At 30.3% G+C, this 17,447-nt stretch overlaps 1 protein-coding gene across 5 annotated transcripts in view; it reads left to right on the top strand.

Annotated features, from left to right (window-relative positions):
• The window catches only part of Dcr-2 (Endoribonuclease Dcr-2), a 211,257-nt gene that overhangs the window by 33,729 nt on the left and 160,081 nt on the right, over positions 1-17,447 (top strand). For 4 of the 5 annotated variants that reach the window (XM_075371190.1, XM_075371191.1, XM_075371192.1 and 1 more), the window contains exons 2-3: positions 1,561-1,658; positions 14,199-14,528. In XM_075371190.1, coding sequence (XP_075227305.1) covers positions 14,218-14,528 — 311 coding nt within the window. In that variant the 5' untranslated portion in view covers positions 1,561-1,658; positions 14,199-14,217. The remainder of the gene's footprint in view (positions 1-1,560; positions 1,659-14,198; positions 14,529-17,447) is intronic. The other variant, XM_075371189.1, reaches the window with a different exon arrangement.

The following is a 17,447-nucleotide window of genomic DNA, read 5'->3' on the forward strand; positions in this document are numbered from 1 at the left end:
ATTTCAACGGAAATATCCATTTTGACTAGATTAAGCGTGACATCTGTATTTACGTATGTATCTCGCATAACTCAAAAACTATTAGCCGTAGGATGTTGAAATTTTGGATTTAGGACTGTTGTAACATCTAGTTGTGCACTGATTGCAATCTAATGGACCAAGAGTGTCCAAAAAATCCAAACAATTTGGATTTTGGACTTTTCTTAACTGCAGCAATAACTCCTGTTTGAGAGCTTTTCAACGATATATCATAAGTGTTCATTATTTTCATTGGTTCCACAGTTATAGCCAAAGAAAATTTTAATTAATGAAATATTTGGATCTTACAAGGGGAAGGTATATCGGCTCGAATCCGACTTCTTCTCCTTTTTTTTAACTTTTTTTTTTAATTTAAATGTATTGATTTATTAATAATTATTAGTGGTTAATAATTATTCTAAGAAAAAATCACTATGAATAGCAATAAAAAAAATATGTATATGTAATTTAATAGGCGTACAAGGAAGTCATATGTTGTCCACATCTGATTTTTATTTATGGAAATTAAAATTCAACCAAGTATGAAGTTATACTAAGGATTAAATCGTTGCAGAAATTCAAAATATCTTTGGTTATGATTTTCAAAACATCTGGTTTGAACGCAATGGCTGCTGTCTCTTTTTTAGTACCAAAATGAGTGTGCCTGATTTAAACTTAGTTTTTCATGGTAAATTGATCGGTTGAATAGGCGTAATACAATGACCAACATGTCCCGGTTAGATTATGAGATTGTATGAAAAATAATATTTACCAAATAAATTAAAAAATATTGCCTATTCAGACTACATGCTAGAATATTACTTGGGAATCATTAAAACAGTCCAGTTTTTCTATCCATGCCCGGATGACACAGTAACAAACAACAGAAAGACAATTTGAACATTTAACTAAGTGAAATCTTATAATATTTTTATATAAAGTAAATGTATTCCGGGTTATTAGTTTTTCTTTTTGCAGAAATTTTGTTTTGGCTGCACAGTTCCTACATTGCCAAAATATTTTTTATTTGATGAATCTCAATTTAGTCCTTTTGACATTTTGGATTAGGGCATCATAGCGATTTTTTCTTTATAACATTTTGTTCATCATATAATAAACTTTTAAAATAGTACGTCACGTAGTGGATACTGTGCAGCCAAGAGGGGTCCATTCCATTTTTAATGTCTTAGGATTGACTAATTGATACATAAAATATCCTGAAAGTTTTGTATATTTATATCAATTTCTGTGTTAAACAGAGGGTGTGGTAGGCTACTTTTGTCTCAACTTTAATCCATAGAATATAATTATTAGTTAATTTTATTAAATTATGTCTAGACGAAGATTTATTTTTATGTTTTATTTACGTATTGTATTTTTAACATTTATTTGTTTATATTTTATTAATTGGTTTTAATTTACTTCCTGTTTTGGTTAATTAATCATTCATTCGTTAGTGAATATCTAATTGTATTTTGTCTTAGCTGACATTGATCATATATTAAATACTCATTTTTTAAGTTTGTTTCTATTTGTAATCAGATTCAAAATACAAGATAACCAAGAGGGTTGGCGTATCACATTTAGAGTTTTACAAAAATATCACATTTGCAGTAGAATTTTTCAAACTTTTTAAAAAGGTTAGTGATACTTATTATCTGTTTTTATTTAAAAATGTTGTTTCTACTATTACATTTGCACTTGAAGTAAGAAGTATTCCATGTTACTTGAAAGTAATTTTTTTCTCTTTATTGAACAAGCTGATTAAAAACAATATATGTGCAAATAAACGCGCGCTCACACACACACACACACACACACACACACACACACACACACACACACACACACACACACACACACACACACTACTTACATGTATACATACTTGTAGACATTAATGCACTGTTATAATTTCATAGATATATACATTTTTTATAGATTAATGCATACTTTACGTAAATAAAAAATACATATGATATAGATGATGGTTTAACAATTACTGAAGCCTTGTAAACATGTGAATTATAAAAGGTTTTTTTTTAATTTTATTTCTTTATTATAACTTTTATTTGAGTTGATTCCTATGTTGATAAATTACTAATATCAACAATATGGTGTGATACTGCATGTTTTTTTTTATTTTGAGGATTGGAAGTAAATCAAAATTTACTTTGAATCATCATTTTCTACAGGATCTTTATCAGTTAGAAAAAAATATATTTTTCAATACCTCCATTACGAAGCTATATATATTTTTTTAATTCACCTATACTCAGAATAGTAATAATTTTTATATGCTAAGAATTAATAGTTCTTAGCATATATAAAATGTGATTTTGATGTTATATAAAAAAATTAACCAAAACGTTAAAATTATAAAAATAGACAGTTGGACGGGACGTATGTATGATTAAAACAGATATAATTTTAAAGAATTGAAAACTTTATCTTTGTTGTTTTCTTATTTTTATCTATTTCACTGTTTCAAGTTATGATAAGATATTTTTGTAAAGCAATTCTATACTAACATATTGGTTTAATAGTAGTAGCCGATATTACTTATGGAAATTAAAAACTTATCCTTCCAATATTTGATGAACTAGTCGAATATTTTTTACAATATAGTATAAAATCAAAAGAAATCAGTAGATAGAGAAAAAATTAAAACATTCTTACAGTGCAGGATGTCATATTATAAATTTTCATCTGTCCAAATAACACTTTTTAGTAATATTGTTGTTAGAATATACTCAAAATTATCTGCTGAAATTACAAACAACCGTTTTTTCTTTTGATTTTTACTAAAGAATATGGCAATTAAAAATATTTGTTGTAAAATAATTGATAAAGAAAGTGTCAAAACTGATTTGCAATAAAATATACAATAAAACGTCTGTAAAAATGAACGAATGTTCTTTGTGTTCTAGCTAATTTCAAAGAGAGGGAGAAATGTAGGTAGAAAGAGATGTGAATAAATATTACTGTTATAGCAAGACTTAAAACAAATAAAAATAACTGCAGGCAGGAAATGAATTTCTTGAACAATACCTCAATATTAAAAAGGAAGTTAATCACAATAAAGAAGAAAATTCGTTAAATTTAGCACTATATATATATATATATATATATATATATATATATATATATATTATAGATTTAGTATACACAGTATATTATACACAGTATATTATAGATTTAGTATACATTTTAGTATACAGTATATAATATAATATAGCACTATATATATATATATATATATATATATATATATATATATATATATATAGTGCTATATATATATATATATATATATATATATATATTATCTTATTAATTAAGAATTAGTAATTTTATTACTTACTAGCATTCCTCGTCGCGGTCTTGCACGACTGACTCTGGTAGAGACAAAAGTTATTCCTCCAATTATCTTATCACGTTATCTCTGAGGGTACGGTCAAACGTTTCAGCATTAGCTCGATGAATCTTGGTACATTCAACCCGTAGTAAGTAATTCGTAAGTCTTTTATCTTAGAAAATTTTACCAAAAGGACATTTTTACGCATAGAGAAAACCGACTTGTTCACATGTTACATTTAATGGCAATTTAAAAATCGAATGAGCAGTCATACCACCAGCGAGGAGCATCGCAGCGATGCCTACGATATTACACAGAGAGCCAAGAGCTACCTGTCCGTCGAATATATGCGAGAAGTAGATTAATCAAAAAGGTTATCCCAGTGCCTCCAGGAGCATCTAAAACGAATACTTTTTTCTGTCGGTGTCGATATTGTGAGTGATGGAATCTTATGCGTGGCGTTGATGTGGTTCTAATATAGAAAGGTTCATATTTATGTACACTTGTGAAGCTCATTGATATTAAAAAAATTAGGAACATAGTGAAGCTACCGTTAAAATTTGGTAACGATTAGTTAAGCGATTCTTAAATTTTTTTAAGAAAAAAAAACTGTATACACAAAGTTTCCTCTTAATATAATAAGATCTAGATGCTATTCAATAATTCGAAAAAATTATCGCTAAATGAATAATGAAATATTTATCACCTATCACAGAACCATTATAACGTATCATAAGTCCAATCAATAGTGATTTTTATGGTAAAAAATTAGTAGAGTTTAGGGAAGTACATGGGATTGTAGATTACGGTAAATATAACTTGTTTATATGCGAGTAGACAAAATGGCGGCCGTTCAAAAGTAGTGAAAATCGGTTTTTCAATTTTATAGGTGAAAAAGTTGAATAATAGTTGTGGGTATTTGCAGTACCTACAATTTAATCCCTTAAACGTTGAATTTCGTTTATTAGTTACTGTAAAAAAGCTGAAAAACCGTTAAAAATTCCCGTTTTTTGCAAAGCCAATATTTATTGCAAAAATAACTTTTTTACTGTTTTTTTTTTAAACGCTAGTTTTTGGAATTCCGAATTGAGTGGTTGGACAAGAAAATTGGTATATTCGTTACGGAGATATTGTAATTTTTTTATAAAATGACTTCCAGGCAACTTTAATGGTTTTGGCTTTTAAGAACTTTTTCGTATCCATTTAAAATGACTTGTACTTGTACAAGTCATTTTAACAAGTACTAGACTTATACTTTCAATGGTGAAAAGTTTTTGAAAAAAAAGAACTTTCAAATGGTGAAAAGTTTTAGACCAAAAATTAATGGAGTCGTGCGCCTATTGAGCTGAGAATTTGTAACTTCAGATCGGCGGAGTGCGAAAAATTGCTTTATTTCTGCCAATTTTGGACGGATCGGGACCATTTTTTTAAAATTTAAATTAAAAAAAAATTGCCTTAAATTTAATGTATTTTTTTAAGCAAAATTTATGAACGTATATAATAGTTTATTATATATAAATTTATGAAAATATATAACAACAGCATTAATTGGAATCAATCAACTTGTATAACTGGACCGGATATTACATAAACATAACGAACAGTGAATAAATAGTGTCTTTGTAAACACCGACATACATTTTGCTTCAAAAATGTACATTAAATTTAAGGTAACTTTTTAAAAACATTTTTCAAAAAAATGGTCTCGATCCATCCAAAATTCGCGTAAATAGAACGATTTTTCACACTCCGCCGATTTGAAGTTACGAATTTAGCTTTATTAGCACGCGACTGCCGCGAATCGCTATCCCCTTCACGACTACCACGCTCTATTTTTCGAAGAAGTTTAAACAAATTTTACATTAATTTTTGGTCTAAAACCTTTCACCATTTGAAAGTACAAGTCTTGAAGAATAGATGGCACTTGAAAATGGACACAAAAAAGTTGTTAAAATAATTACAGTTGCCTGGAGAGTCTTTTTATAAACAAATTACAATATTTCAGCAACGAATAAACCAATTTTCTTGTCTAACCACCATTCGGAATTCCAAAAGCTAACGTTTAAAAGAATAAAAACAGTAAATTTTTGCAATAAATACTGGCTTTGCAAAAAACGTCCATTTTTAACGGGTTTTGGGAATTTTTGCAGTAACTAATTAAGGAAATTCAACGTTTAAGGGCTTAAATTATAGGTACTGCAAATACCCACATCCCAACCCCGTAGGGGAAAACACCCGCCTTGTGACGCTTCCGGTCGCCACACCCCTCACGTTCCTAGCCCTGATGGGCTTTAACGGGAGTCGTCTTTCCCCCACTAACTTTTTACATCTCATAGTAATAAGCCAGGCCTCGTTGAGACGGCATCGATGTAAATGCCTCTGTAGACATTTACTTCGGTGATTTTTAACTCGACTTTTGCCTTCGCTGTAGGCCTCGTCCAGATACAAATACCCACAACCCTTATTCAGAACTTTTTCTTCTAGGAAGTTTACCTTGGCCTACATAATAGAAAAACCGATTTTTCACTACCTTTGGATGGCTGTCATTTTGTCCCACCAGTGAAACTTTTATCCAATCGCATATAAACAAGTTATACTTACTGTTATCTATAACCCCTTGTACTTCCCTAAACGCTACTAATTTTATTTAAAAATCGACCTCTTTTCCGTCCCACTGACTGGACTATTTCCCAAGAAATCGAATACAACTGCGTTAACCTAACGATATGTATATGTATATGTATATCAAAGAAATGAATTAAAATTGTGTGATATTCAATAATTAACAGATATCGGCAGCATACACTCATGTGATTAATTAGACTGAACTGTGAAAAAATTGTTGCGTGAAGCACACCACATTGTGTTCGCTGCCTAGCAGACAGCCATCACTTTGTTTGAATTTCAATGCCAACACCCTAGCAAATACCCGTTTGAAGTTTGAAAATCAAAAAATCGATTGCGAAGATATAACATTATTTCTGAATAATTATGATCTGTTAGATTGAGAGTGTACATTATGTACAAGGTGTGACAATAAAGTAATGAGACTCATGTGAAAAAATGTTGCTTACCGTTTTAGTCATGTTTAGTGTTGTCTCCTTCAAAGTAGTTCCCCTCTGATTGCACACACTTATTCCAGCGCTTCTGCCATTGATGGTAACATTTCTGGAACTCATCTTCTGTAATATCCTTCAAGACCCTCGTCACAGCTTTTTGGACATCTTGTGTTGTTTGAAAAAGGTGTCCCTTGACCGCCATTTTGACTCTTGGAAATAGAAAAAAGTCGCACGGAGCGATGTCTGGTGAATAAGGTGGCTGTGGTAGTACTGAAATTTGATTTGATGTTAAAAATTGTACTGACAGAGCAGTATGGGATGGTGCATTATCGTGATGCAGAATACAATTATCAGCAATGTTGGCCTGGACACGAAAAACTCGTTTACGAAATCTTTCTAAAATTTCTTTGTAGAAATATTGGTTACCTGTTTGTCCAGGAGGCATCCACTCTTTATGAACAATTCTCTTGGAATCGAAGAAGCACACAAGCATGCATTTCACTTTTGACTTTGACATGCGACCTTTTTTTGGTCTGGGTGATCCCTTTGAGCACCATTGCGAACTTTGGCGTTTTGTCTCTGGATCGTATTGAAAAAACCAACCTTCATCACCAGTGGTAACACGGCTCAACAAATCTGGATTGATTTCCATTTGCTCTAACAGATCGGCTGCCACATTTTTCTGTGTTTCTCGCTGTTGTGGGATTTTTGGGGACCATTTTTGCACAAATCTTTCTCATACCAAGATCTTCAGTTAATATTAGACCAACCGTTTCTCGATTGATGTTGAGTTCTTCTGCAATCATTTTCACGGATAATCGTTGATCAGATCGTACGATTTCACGCACCCTGGTCAAGTTGACATCTGTCCGTGAGGTTGATGGTCGTCCACTGCGGTCTTCATCTTCAACATTCGTTCTGCCTTCACTAAAAATTTTATGCCACCAAAAAACTTGAGCTCTTGACATAACTTCCTCTCCAATAGCCTTCTGAAGCTTACCATAAGTTGTCGTCGCGTTTTCACCCAATCTAACGCAAAAGTAAATAGCATACCGTTGTGCAATATTTTGCGGTTTCATTTCTGTGATGAGAGACACAAACACGTGTTCACTTATTACAGCACAACTCACGACTGAGCAGTTGCATCAATGTGCCGCTTGGACTAGAAGTAGCTTATAGACCAAGGTCAAAGATGGTGTGCCTATGCAAGCTGCAGGGTTGCCACATCTTGCAAAGAAAAATCAGTCCCATTTCTTTATTGTCGCACCTCGTATGCCAAAGTTAGCCTTCAACCTACTAGTAAATACCCCATTTGAATTTTGAAAATTGAATGATTGCAGAGATATTATAAGAGCACTCCATTGCAAAAACAAAGCTCAAAAACAGTGCTCAGGGGCACCCTGTTTGTTATCAGTTGATGGTGATGATTGGTCTAGCTTCCTACGAGGTACTTGCATATCTCACCACTCTAGCCTCACACGCAGCCTCCATGGGAAGCCCATTACTATTAAACAGAATTTCTTTTAATTGATTTAATATTATTTTATTTAACATAAATTTAATTCTTTTATTTTTGTAATATTATTTATTCAATTTATTCTAATCATTCAATTCAAACCCAGCTCACACAGTGATAGAAACAAACAGTTCACAGTTTGTTATTTCAATTCATTAAAGTCTGTGTTTCAACCGGCAACAGACCGGGTAGTTACAGCAAGACACTTGCAGAGGAGAGTAGATGTACAGCTGTAAGTAGTGGAAAAAAACATCTTGCTAGAATCGCTCTTGCTACACATATATATTTTTTTCAATATGAAATATACCTAAAAACCTTCTCAGTTATGCCAAGAAACATGGGTAAAAATTTGATTACAATTGATCGAGTAGTTGTTTTGTTTATCCCGAACAAACAAAAACCTTCTTCTCTTTATGTAACAGTACAAATACAGAAAATCCTACAAATGTGAATAACATAATTACTGAATAAAGTATATATTTATGCAGAATGATTTTGAATTTGAAGGTAAAATAATATCTTCAAACTGGAACGTCTGGAAGGCCATGGGATCACCATTATCAGCAATATTATCGTGTGGGATTCCTCCCACAGAAAATTTCACTGAGAGGAAGTGGTATTCTGCTGATTGTGGATAGGACATTGAGAGCAACTCATGGGTACCTGATGCCAACAGAAAATGCACTGATATATGTACGATGCAAGTGCTGCGTGACTGTGTGCCACTTGTGGTTTGCTCACGTTATGCAGCCTTGCATCGTAAATTTGCCCAGGAATTATCGTCAAATCTGAGCAATAATGAAGAAGTTTTAGACTGGGTTTTTTATTTCTTTGGTCTATTAGTATTTTACAAACTCAATAGCGTTCTTAAATGTTTTTGTTGGTAGTTGTATGTATATTTTTGTGTTTAACATTTAAGTTTTTTATTTTGTTTGATTCTAGTTTGAGTTTTAATTTTGTTTTTAGATTTCTATTATACATTTTTATTTTATTTTAATTTTGTTGTTGTCTTATTAGACTTTATATTTTATTTCTATATTTCATATTTTTGTTTTCCGGGTGATGATAACATGAAAATGTTTTTCGCCCCCAAAAAAGAAATCAGAAATATACAGGGTGTTCAACTTCAAAGAGACCCCATTACTTAGTAATTTATAATAAATGTATATTTTTGTTAAAATTCTTATATTGGTGTGAGAAGAGTAAAATTATGTGGAAGATGTTGGTGCAACTGGAGTTTGGGACTGAGTTTGGTACTTTATTAGATTTTTTTATTACTGAGTTTAGTGTTACTTTTTGAAATTATTATTGAAATGATATACTGTAACTGTAGACTGTTAAGTAGAAATAATTATTGCTAATATGAACAGTTATAACAATAGCTTCATTCATAGATTACTTAAAAAATATTTAAATAATAAAAACATGTCGGAAAACCACATTTTTAAATCAATAACAGTAATAATCATTTTATTTTGTTCTTATTTTCTTAATGTGTGTGTGTATAATGTGTTTTGTTGCAATTAGTTAAATTAGTGAACAATAAGCAACCCCCATTGCCCAATGAGGTGAGAATGTAAATGAAGTGTGGCCCTTGTACAGACTCATGCCAACCATTCCTGAGACATGTGGTTAATTGAACCCCCAACCACTAAAGTACACCGTTATCCACTGTCTGTGATTCAAATTCGCTTATAAAACCTACAATATTGATAATGATCATAAATATAAACATATTTCATCTAAAAGTGTATTACTTTTAAATATCCAAACAGTAATACTATAAATATCACTAATATTTTTCATAAAAATGAACATAGTGTTACTTGTATAAAAGGTAAACTTATAAAATATGTTTTACAAAATAACAAAAGTTATTAACAAACTTGAATTTTGTGTAAATTATAAGATCAAATGTATTGATAGTGAAGATATATAGGAAAACTACCAGGTTTTACATAAAAAAGTTTTCAGAACACTATAACAGTTATAGAAAAGGAAATATTAAATTTTCAAATGTTATTTGAGATCTTTTAAAGAATAAACATAAAATTACTGAAATTCAAATGAACATTTACATTATTTTTACAAGTAGAATAAATTATGACAGTCCTGGGAGAACTTTCTGATGCACGTGTGTGTGTGTGTGTGTGTGTGTATATTAGCTGGCCCATCTAGCTAGAACCTGGATCTTCAGAACTCAGGTCAGCCCAGGTGAACTCTGAAGCTAACTCAGGGACTCCTTGGGGGCCTCACAGGGTCTACCCAGGGCCACACAGCTTGCTTTTGGTTGCCATTCCCATCTACCCAGAGAGCTCCACCCCTGGCTGGCCCCTCACACTGTTTGTTATCTTCATGGCTGTTAGAATAATACTGATAAATAACAATTTTAGTATGCCAGCTTTATAGAAACTTGAAAAAGAAAGTAAATTACAAAAGACAGAATAATAGTAACTATGGTAACTGAAGTACAAACACCTTTGACGATAAAAATTTGTAACATATTTCTTTGTCATGGTGACAAATATTATAACAAAATTAAAAGATTCATTAATTCTTTCCGTAATGAATATCATTAATTCACAACTTTACTCTCCTTGGAAATGAAAAAATAATAAATGTTTTTAGTATCATAACCTTCATGGGAGGTGGGGCCTTGGTTGATGGCTTAAAACCTTCCATGAGTTAGCACAAATGTATCCTGAAAATTTGAAAGCAGTTGGTTGGTTGGTTCTTGCATGATGCAATAACAAAACAGACTACTTTTTATGTGTGTATGTTTATATATATACATTTATGATGCGGATGGTCTAGCCTTCCACAAGTTGCTCACATACCTCACCACTCTAGCCTCACACACAGTCCTCACAGGAAGCCTATTGTTGTTAAATAGAAATCTTTTAAATTTATTTAATATTATTTTATTTAATGTAAATTTAATTCTATTATTTTTATAACATTATTCATATCATTCAGTTCAAATCCAGCTCACACAGTGATACAGACTCTCGCAGTTCACAGTTCATTAAAGTTTTTGCTTCAACTGGCAAATCACTACTACATTCATATATATATATATTTTTTTTTGAAATGAAATATATTTAAAAAACCTTCTTAGTTATGCCAAGAAAAATGGGTAAAAATTTGGTTGCAATTGATTCTTTCTCTTTATATCATTATAGTATGGATGTAGAACTGTGTATATATGCTACATTGAGTAGCTATTTAAAAGTATAAACTTTCCTAATGAAAAACTGAATCAAATTTTGTGGTAAAAAGTTTTTAGTAATTTGAAAAATTTTCAGTTGTGTTTTGTGAACATCTTCATTGAGTAGTTCTTCTATTCTCACCTAGGTTTTCACCTGATTTTATTGCTTTTTTTTAGCAACATATATTTAGATGGGGTAGAAAAGTGAATTGGATTTGAGTTGTGTCCATTTATTTTTTTCGTTTATTTCAAAATGTTCAGGTTTATGGAGATGCAGTCCTTTTTTTCTGCGTGTAGATTACTGAGGACCATGTCAATGTTGGTGGATTTTTGTGTAGTTGATTGTTTAATGTCTTGAAGGTTAGATTGCATGTACATTTTTAATATGTGAAGTATACTCTGAGTTAATGTGACTTATTTTTCTTTCATTTTCTATTTTCTTGTTTCTTTTCTGTGGAAGTGTTGCTTAATGTGTGTGCTGTTATGTTAATATATGCTACGTATTTTACACTCTTTAGGCCTTCTTTTTATGTGGTCTTAGGTGAAAAGGGTGAAATTAAAATTTAAAAACAAATAAAAATTTTAATTAAACACCTTTGGACTATAGTGTTTTTAAGCAGACATTTTATTAAGTTATCTAATAATACTAAAAAATATCTGTATCGACATTCTATAATTTATTTAGTGAAACCGAATACAATTTTTAAGCCCAATGTGCTTAAAAACTGTTTATGTTATTCTTGAATGTGATAAAGTGTAGAATTAGATTATTATCCTGCTTCCAGCTATTCTGTTTGATTCATTTTTTTTTCGGTTCTTTTATTTTACAGAAAATTTTAGTCATGGCCTTGAAAAGGTCCAAAAAAAATTTCTGAAACAGCACTCCTACTAATTTTAGCTACGAGCTGCGCCATTGGTTGAAACAGAAATTTTTATGGTTAAAATTTATATTAGTATACAAAAGATACACCTTAGGTGTATTAGGCCAGAACCTAATAATTAATAAAAACCTTGTTAGGAATTATGGCTAGAAATCAGTACCAAGTTTGGATAAAGATAAAATTTTCTATTATGATAACCTTGATCTGCCATTCTTTCACACATAAAGAAAGATGTTTACTCTTACATATTTTTTGAGTTTTCTAGGTTGTTATTAGCATTTGAGATGAAGTGGCTGAAATAAATGAACTACATTTTTGAAGGCTGTGAAATTAATCTATGAACTATATATGTTTTTTATTGTATTGGTTTTTCTCATTTTGTGAGAATATTTTATAGTTCCACTTTTGTTGCTTTCAGTTTATATAGTCACTATATATTTTTTGCATTTCTTTTTTTAATTTTACCTTCGCCTTGAAATAATATATTTTTTAATCTCTGAACAATAATTTTTTTTAACTCTTTATTTGTTTTTCTTTCATTTCAGTGATGTTCCTTTATATTCCAATGTTCTTTCTTGTTTTTATCATATATATAACACTAATTGAAATTTGTTTGTGTCTATAAAACCTTTTTTTTTCTTTTTACATAATTTTATGGAAAATTTAATATTTTTTTTATTATCTGTAATCTGGCATTCTTCAGTTAGCTTTTTGGCATTAACCTTCCAAAAGGTTTTCTAAAACGTTATTTAATAATACTTATTATTAGAAAAAAATATAACAGCTACTTAAAAATGATTAGAAATTAATTTTAATGCTAATTGAATTTATTATGTCTTCTAAAAAACAGATTATTCTGGTATATACTTTTTTCATTGCATTGTAAAAAGTTGCACACGTAAATGTAATACAGTTGTGCTGAATTTGGTGATATGAAAACATTCTTGCTGGAGTTGTAATGTCAACATGTTTGTTTTGAATTCTTTGCTGATTTTAGTTATTTAAAATAATTGGTGTTATTAATTGTCTCATAGGAAAGATAGACTCAATACAATGCTCATTCTCTTGAATAAGTTATTTCTTCCACAACTTTGAGCCTTATTTCATAATGTTTTGAATTTATCTGTATAAAATAAACTTTGTATTTAAACAGTTGAACATTGTTGCCTATTACTGATTGTATAATTGTACAATAAAAGTTTGGGTATTTAAAAACTAGACTTTATCTAAGAATAATTTCTTATTAAAAAGAATATTTATTGAACATAATTTAACTCTGATAAACACTGAAAAATTATTTCTTATTAAAAAAAATGGTTGTTCAATTCAGGAATAATAAAATATTTATTTCTCATCTAAATAGCAGTCATAGTAAGTTTAAAGTTTACGTGATGCCGAACAGAAAAGAACTAAATATGTAAATATGTCAATTTAATAGTTTTGCTTTAATTTCCAAATTATTTTACAGCTGAGGGTAATACGGATTCAATAAATAAACTTTTAGGTTGACTTAAATCCCAATAAAATAGGGTTTTATTTTATTATCAAATCCCAATAAATACTATTTATCTAAACAGATACATTAATTGAGGTAAATTAGGTGTTTGTTATTTTTCTGGAACCATGCTTAGAATACTTTTCCAAATATTAGAAATCGTTTGGCCTGATAGAGCTGTATTTAAGAATGTACAAATTCTCCCTTGTAGAACACCACATTGACATTAAATATATTTAAGTAATTTTTTTTTTAATAATGCATTCATTCAGTTCATTGATGAATTTTACTTGCCTCAAAAATTTTACAGAAAACACTTTCTTGTTATTATCACCCGGAACATCACCTATAATTTATACTATTGTACTTAGTAGTGTGTAACTTTTTAATGAGTGGATGTATATTTTTTTTCTTTTACACATCTTTAGCCTCTTTGAAGCCTCAAAGTATAATTTATTTTAAAAAAAAAATTCAAGATGTTAAGTAATAATACTGTAGGGTTGTGTGTGTGTGTGTGTGTGTCTGTGTGAGCGCACACACGCGCTTGCTTGCTTACTTGTTTGTTTGTTATACAGGACATATTTATGCACTAAATATTTTCTTCTTAAAGAATAATAAATTTTAAGTTATTGTATAAAATATTGGCTATAAAATTTGTTACAGGATTATGGAATGACCAATTATGGTTGGTTCAGAAATGTCATCATATTCACCAACCCATAGGTGTAACTCACTTCCATTAAAACCTGGCCTTGATGTGAAAGACAAAAGCAGTGCTTATGAACAAGAAAAAATGTACAGCAACAACAACAATAATAATAACGTTGATGATGATGATAGCAATAATTGTAATGATTTTACTGCAAGAGATTATCAGGATGAATTATTATCATTTGCTGTCAAAGAAAATGCAATATTATACTTGCCTACTGGATCTGGGAAAACTTTCATTGCCACAATGCTTATTAAATCTTTTTCTAGTTTTATTGAAAGGTACAGTATTTATTTTGTTATTCTGATTTATTATTATTTCAATTTAAACGTGCACTGTTTAATAAATTTTGATATGATAGGACTAATATATAACTAATATATATTTGCCAATCTCGATGGGGGAGTAGTAGTGTCTTGGTCTTACATCTGGGGATCCCATTTGAATCCCAGCAAATCACATTTCATACATGTGCTTTAGTGCACAAGAGCCTTTTATTTTTTGCACATTGCTGATGCTAAAAACTGATTTGTAACTGACCGACAAGCTTTCTGTCCAGCTGTAAGAAGTTGGCGTCTAATTGTTGTCACATGTAAATTTGTTCCACAGCAGATAATTTTAGATGACGTTTACTTTCTCTCACTAGTAACCAATTTTTGTTGAAGTAATTTTTCTTTTACAGCCACATTTGCCTTTCCTTTGAGATGAAAAGGGATCAGTTTCTTTTATTTGTTTTAAAATGACTGTCCCTAATCTAACACCATACTCTGAAGCTATTTGTCATTGTGTCATACTGTTATATTCAGAAAGAGAAAAAAATTTTTGAATTCTTTCTGGAGTTACAAATAATATGTGAAAGTATGATTTTGTAATAAAAAATGAAATAAAGTTTCACAAAACACTTATGAAAATTACTAAATAACCAAAGAGCAATAACCTCACATTACAAAGACATTAAAGAACAGTTGTGATCAAGCAGTGTAGCCACAATATATAGAAATAAACAAAATAATTCTGTGTGTTGGGATTAATTTGCCACTGTAGATTTAACAAAGCAAGCTAATAACAAAATTGCACATCCCTTCTCAGCCACTGTCCCAGCCATGCTTGTTTGCACTATCATATCCATGTACCATCGTCCAAGTATTTTCTTCACACCAATGGTGGGTGTTCTGAAAGATGAATACATACTGCAAGAAAGACTACCATTAGCAAGTTTCTTGTTTTATTAAAAATTTTGTGCAATATTTAAAGGTATACTGACTGCAGTTCATAATTTTCAGAAATAGTAACATACAATATAATCCAATCATTGGACCAGCGCTTACCAATGGCTAGTGAATAAGAAATTTAAGCTGATTTCAGATAATCTAGAAAAAAATAATATTTGATTCCATGGAGAAAAATTAAGATGTTGACTGGAACTATTTATTAAATACAGATGTTAAAGATTTCAACGATAATATATAAAGGAGGTAGTTTTATAGTAAGTTGTTTCCCTAAAGGAGATGAAGAGTGATTGACAGGATATTGCACTTATCCTTCATTTTTAAAAAAAATATGTTTGTAATCTTGTAAGAAATATAAGGTATATCACCTAAATCTGAAGTGAAAAAATTAAAAAATGAAGAAATTTTCAATTACAGTTAAATAAATTTGAAAATCTCTTTCTGTATTTGCTCATTTCTAAGCCACGCTTTTTTCCTTCCTTTTAATATCAAAAAAAAATTGTGTGCAGCTAAGATACGATTTTCTTTTTACTTTAAAAAAAAAGGTTTATTATAAATTTTTTTAAATCCTTTTTTTTCCAAAGTGCACATTATTATGATTTAACATTAACATAAAAAAATTAACAATTGAAAATAATTGTTATAACAACATCCTCTCTTAGAGTTAATAATTTTTTTTTTATTGGAAGTTGGTAGTTTTCCAGAATACTATTAGGATCAGTAGTGCATGGAAGAAACAATGAGTCCTTTCACTTTGTTTAGGGGTTAACAACCCTTTAGTTTTTAATAATATCCTGGAAAATATTATTGCCTATGGTAAACCTCAGTACAGCTTTAGTCTGTCTTATAACTTTGTTGTATGTACTTGCCTATTTACATTTTTTTTGCTATTTAATTTTTTTTACATACTGATTTTTTTTATCAATCTTATCGTCAGCAATGGCATCAAGAAGAGTTCACTACAAAGCCAGTATAAAAAGGAAGGTGATTTTATATGCAGAGGATAACTACAATAGATCAGTTCCCAGAAAGTTTTACATTAAAGGAATAATGTTCATTAATGGTGTAAGCAACATGATTTGATATTTACTTGAAAATCTATGACAAAAGGGTTTCACAGGACCAAGAACAGGAAGATTTCCCGTAGTAAATGATTATGTTGCTCAATTTATAAAAGATGCTAGCCCTGGTAGCATCTTAAAGGTTACTACTGTCAGTGCTAAAGTACTGTAAGTAGTAATACAAATGTTACAGTTGAAAGCAAGAAAAGCCATTGATAAATTTAAAATTGAAAATTTTAATGGATCAAGAGATTGATGCAGAAAATTTATGAAAAGTGAAGATCTTCTCTTAGATTGAGAACTTCAGTCTGCCTGTAACTTCGTGCAGATTTTGAAGATTAGCTTGTCCAGCGACTTATCATTGGATTTTGTACAAAACACACTTATGAATTTAAGGTTATTGGAAATATGGATGAAACCATGTTTACTTTGATTTTCTGCTCAGTCCAACCATTTTTGTGTGTGACCACAAGAATGGTTGGATGACTACTGAAATTATGGAAGACTGGGTAAATAGAGTGTGGAACAGAAGACCAGAAACTTTTAAGAAACCTAAAAATGTGCTTTTAATGGATGCATTTAAAGATATTTACCAGATTCAGTGAAAAATAAAGAAAGAAAATTGTGACCTTGTTATATATAATTCAAGTGGTATGACCAGCTTACTCCAGCCACTTATGTCTTTCAAAGACCACATAAGAAAGAATACGAAAAATGATTACATTTAGCAAATCATCATTTAACTGCTTCTGGAAAAATAAAAAAGGAAGTTCTTTAACAATAGCAGAATGGATTTATATTATCGAATAAAGTCCTGAATGAAATATCTCGCTCCTTTAAAAAATGCAGCATCACAGTGGCCATGGATGAAACGGAAGATGGTCTGTCTACCATCTTGGAATAATGATGT

This window comes from Lycorma delicatula, chromosome 7 (genome assembly GCF_047948215.1).
Source record: "Lycorma delicatula isolate Av1 chromosome 7, ASM4794821v1, whole genome shotgun sequence".
NCBI lineage: Eukaryota > Metazoa > Arthropoda > Insecta > Hemiptera > Fulgoridae > Lycorma > Lycorma delicatula.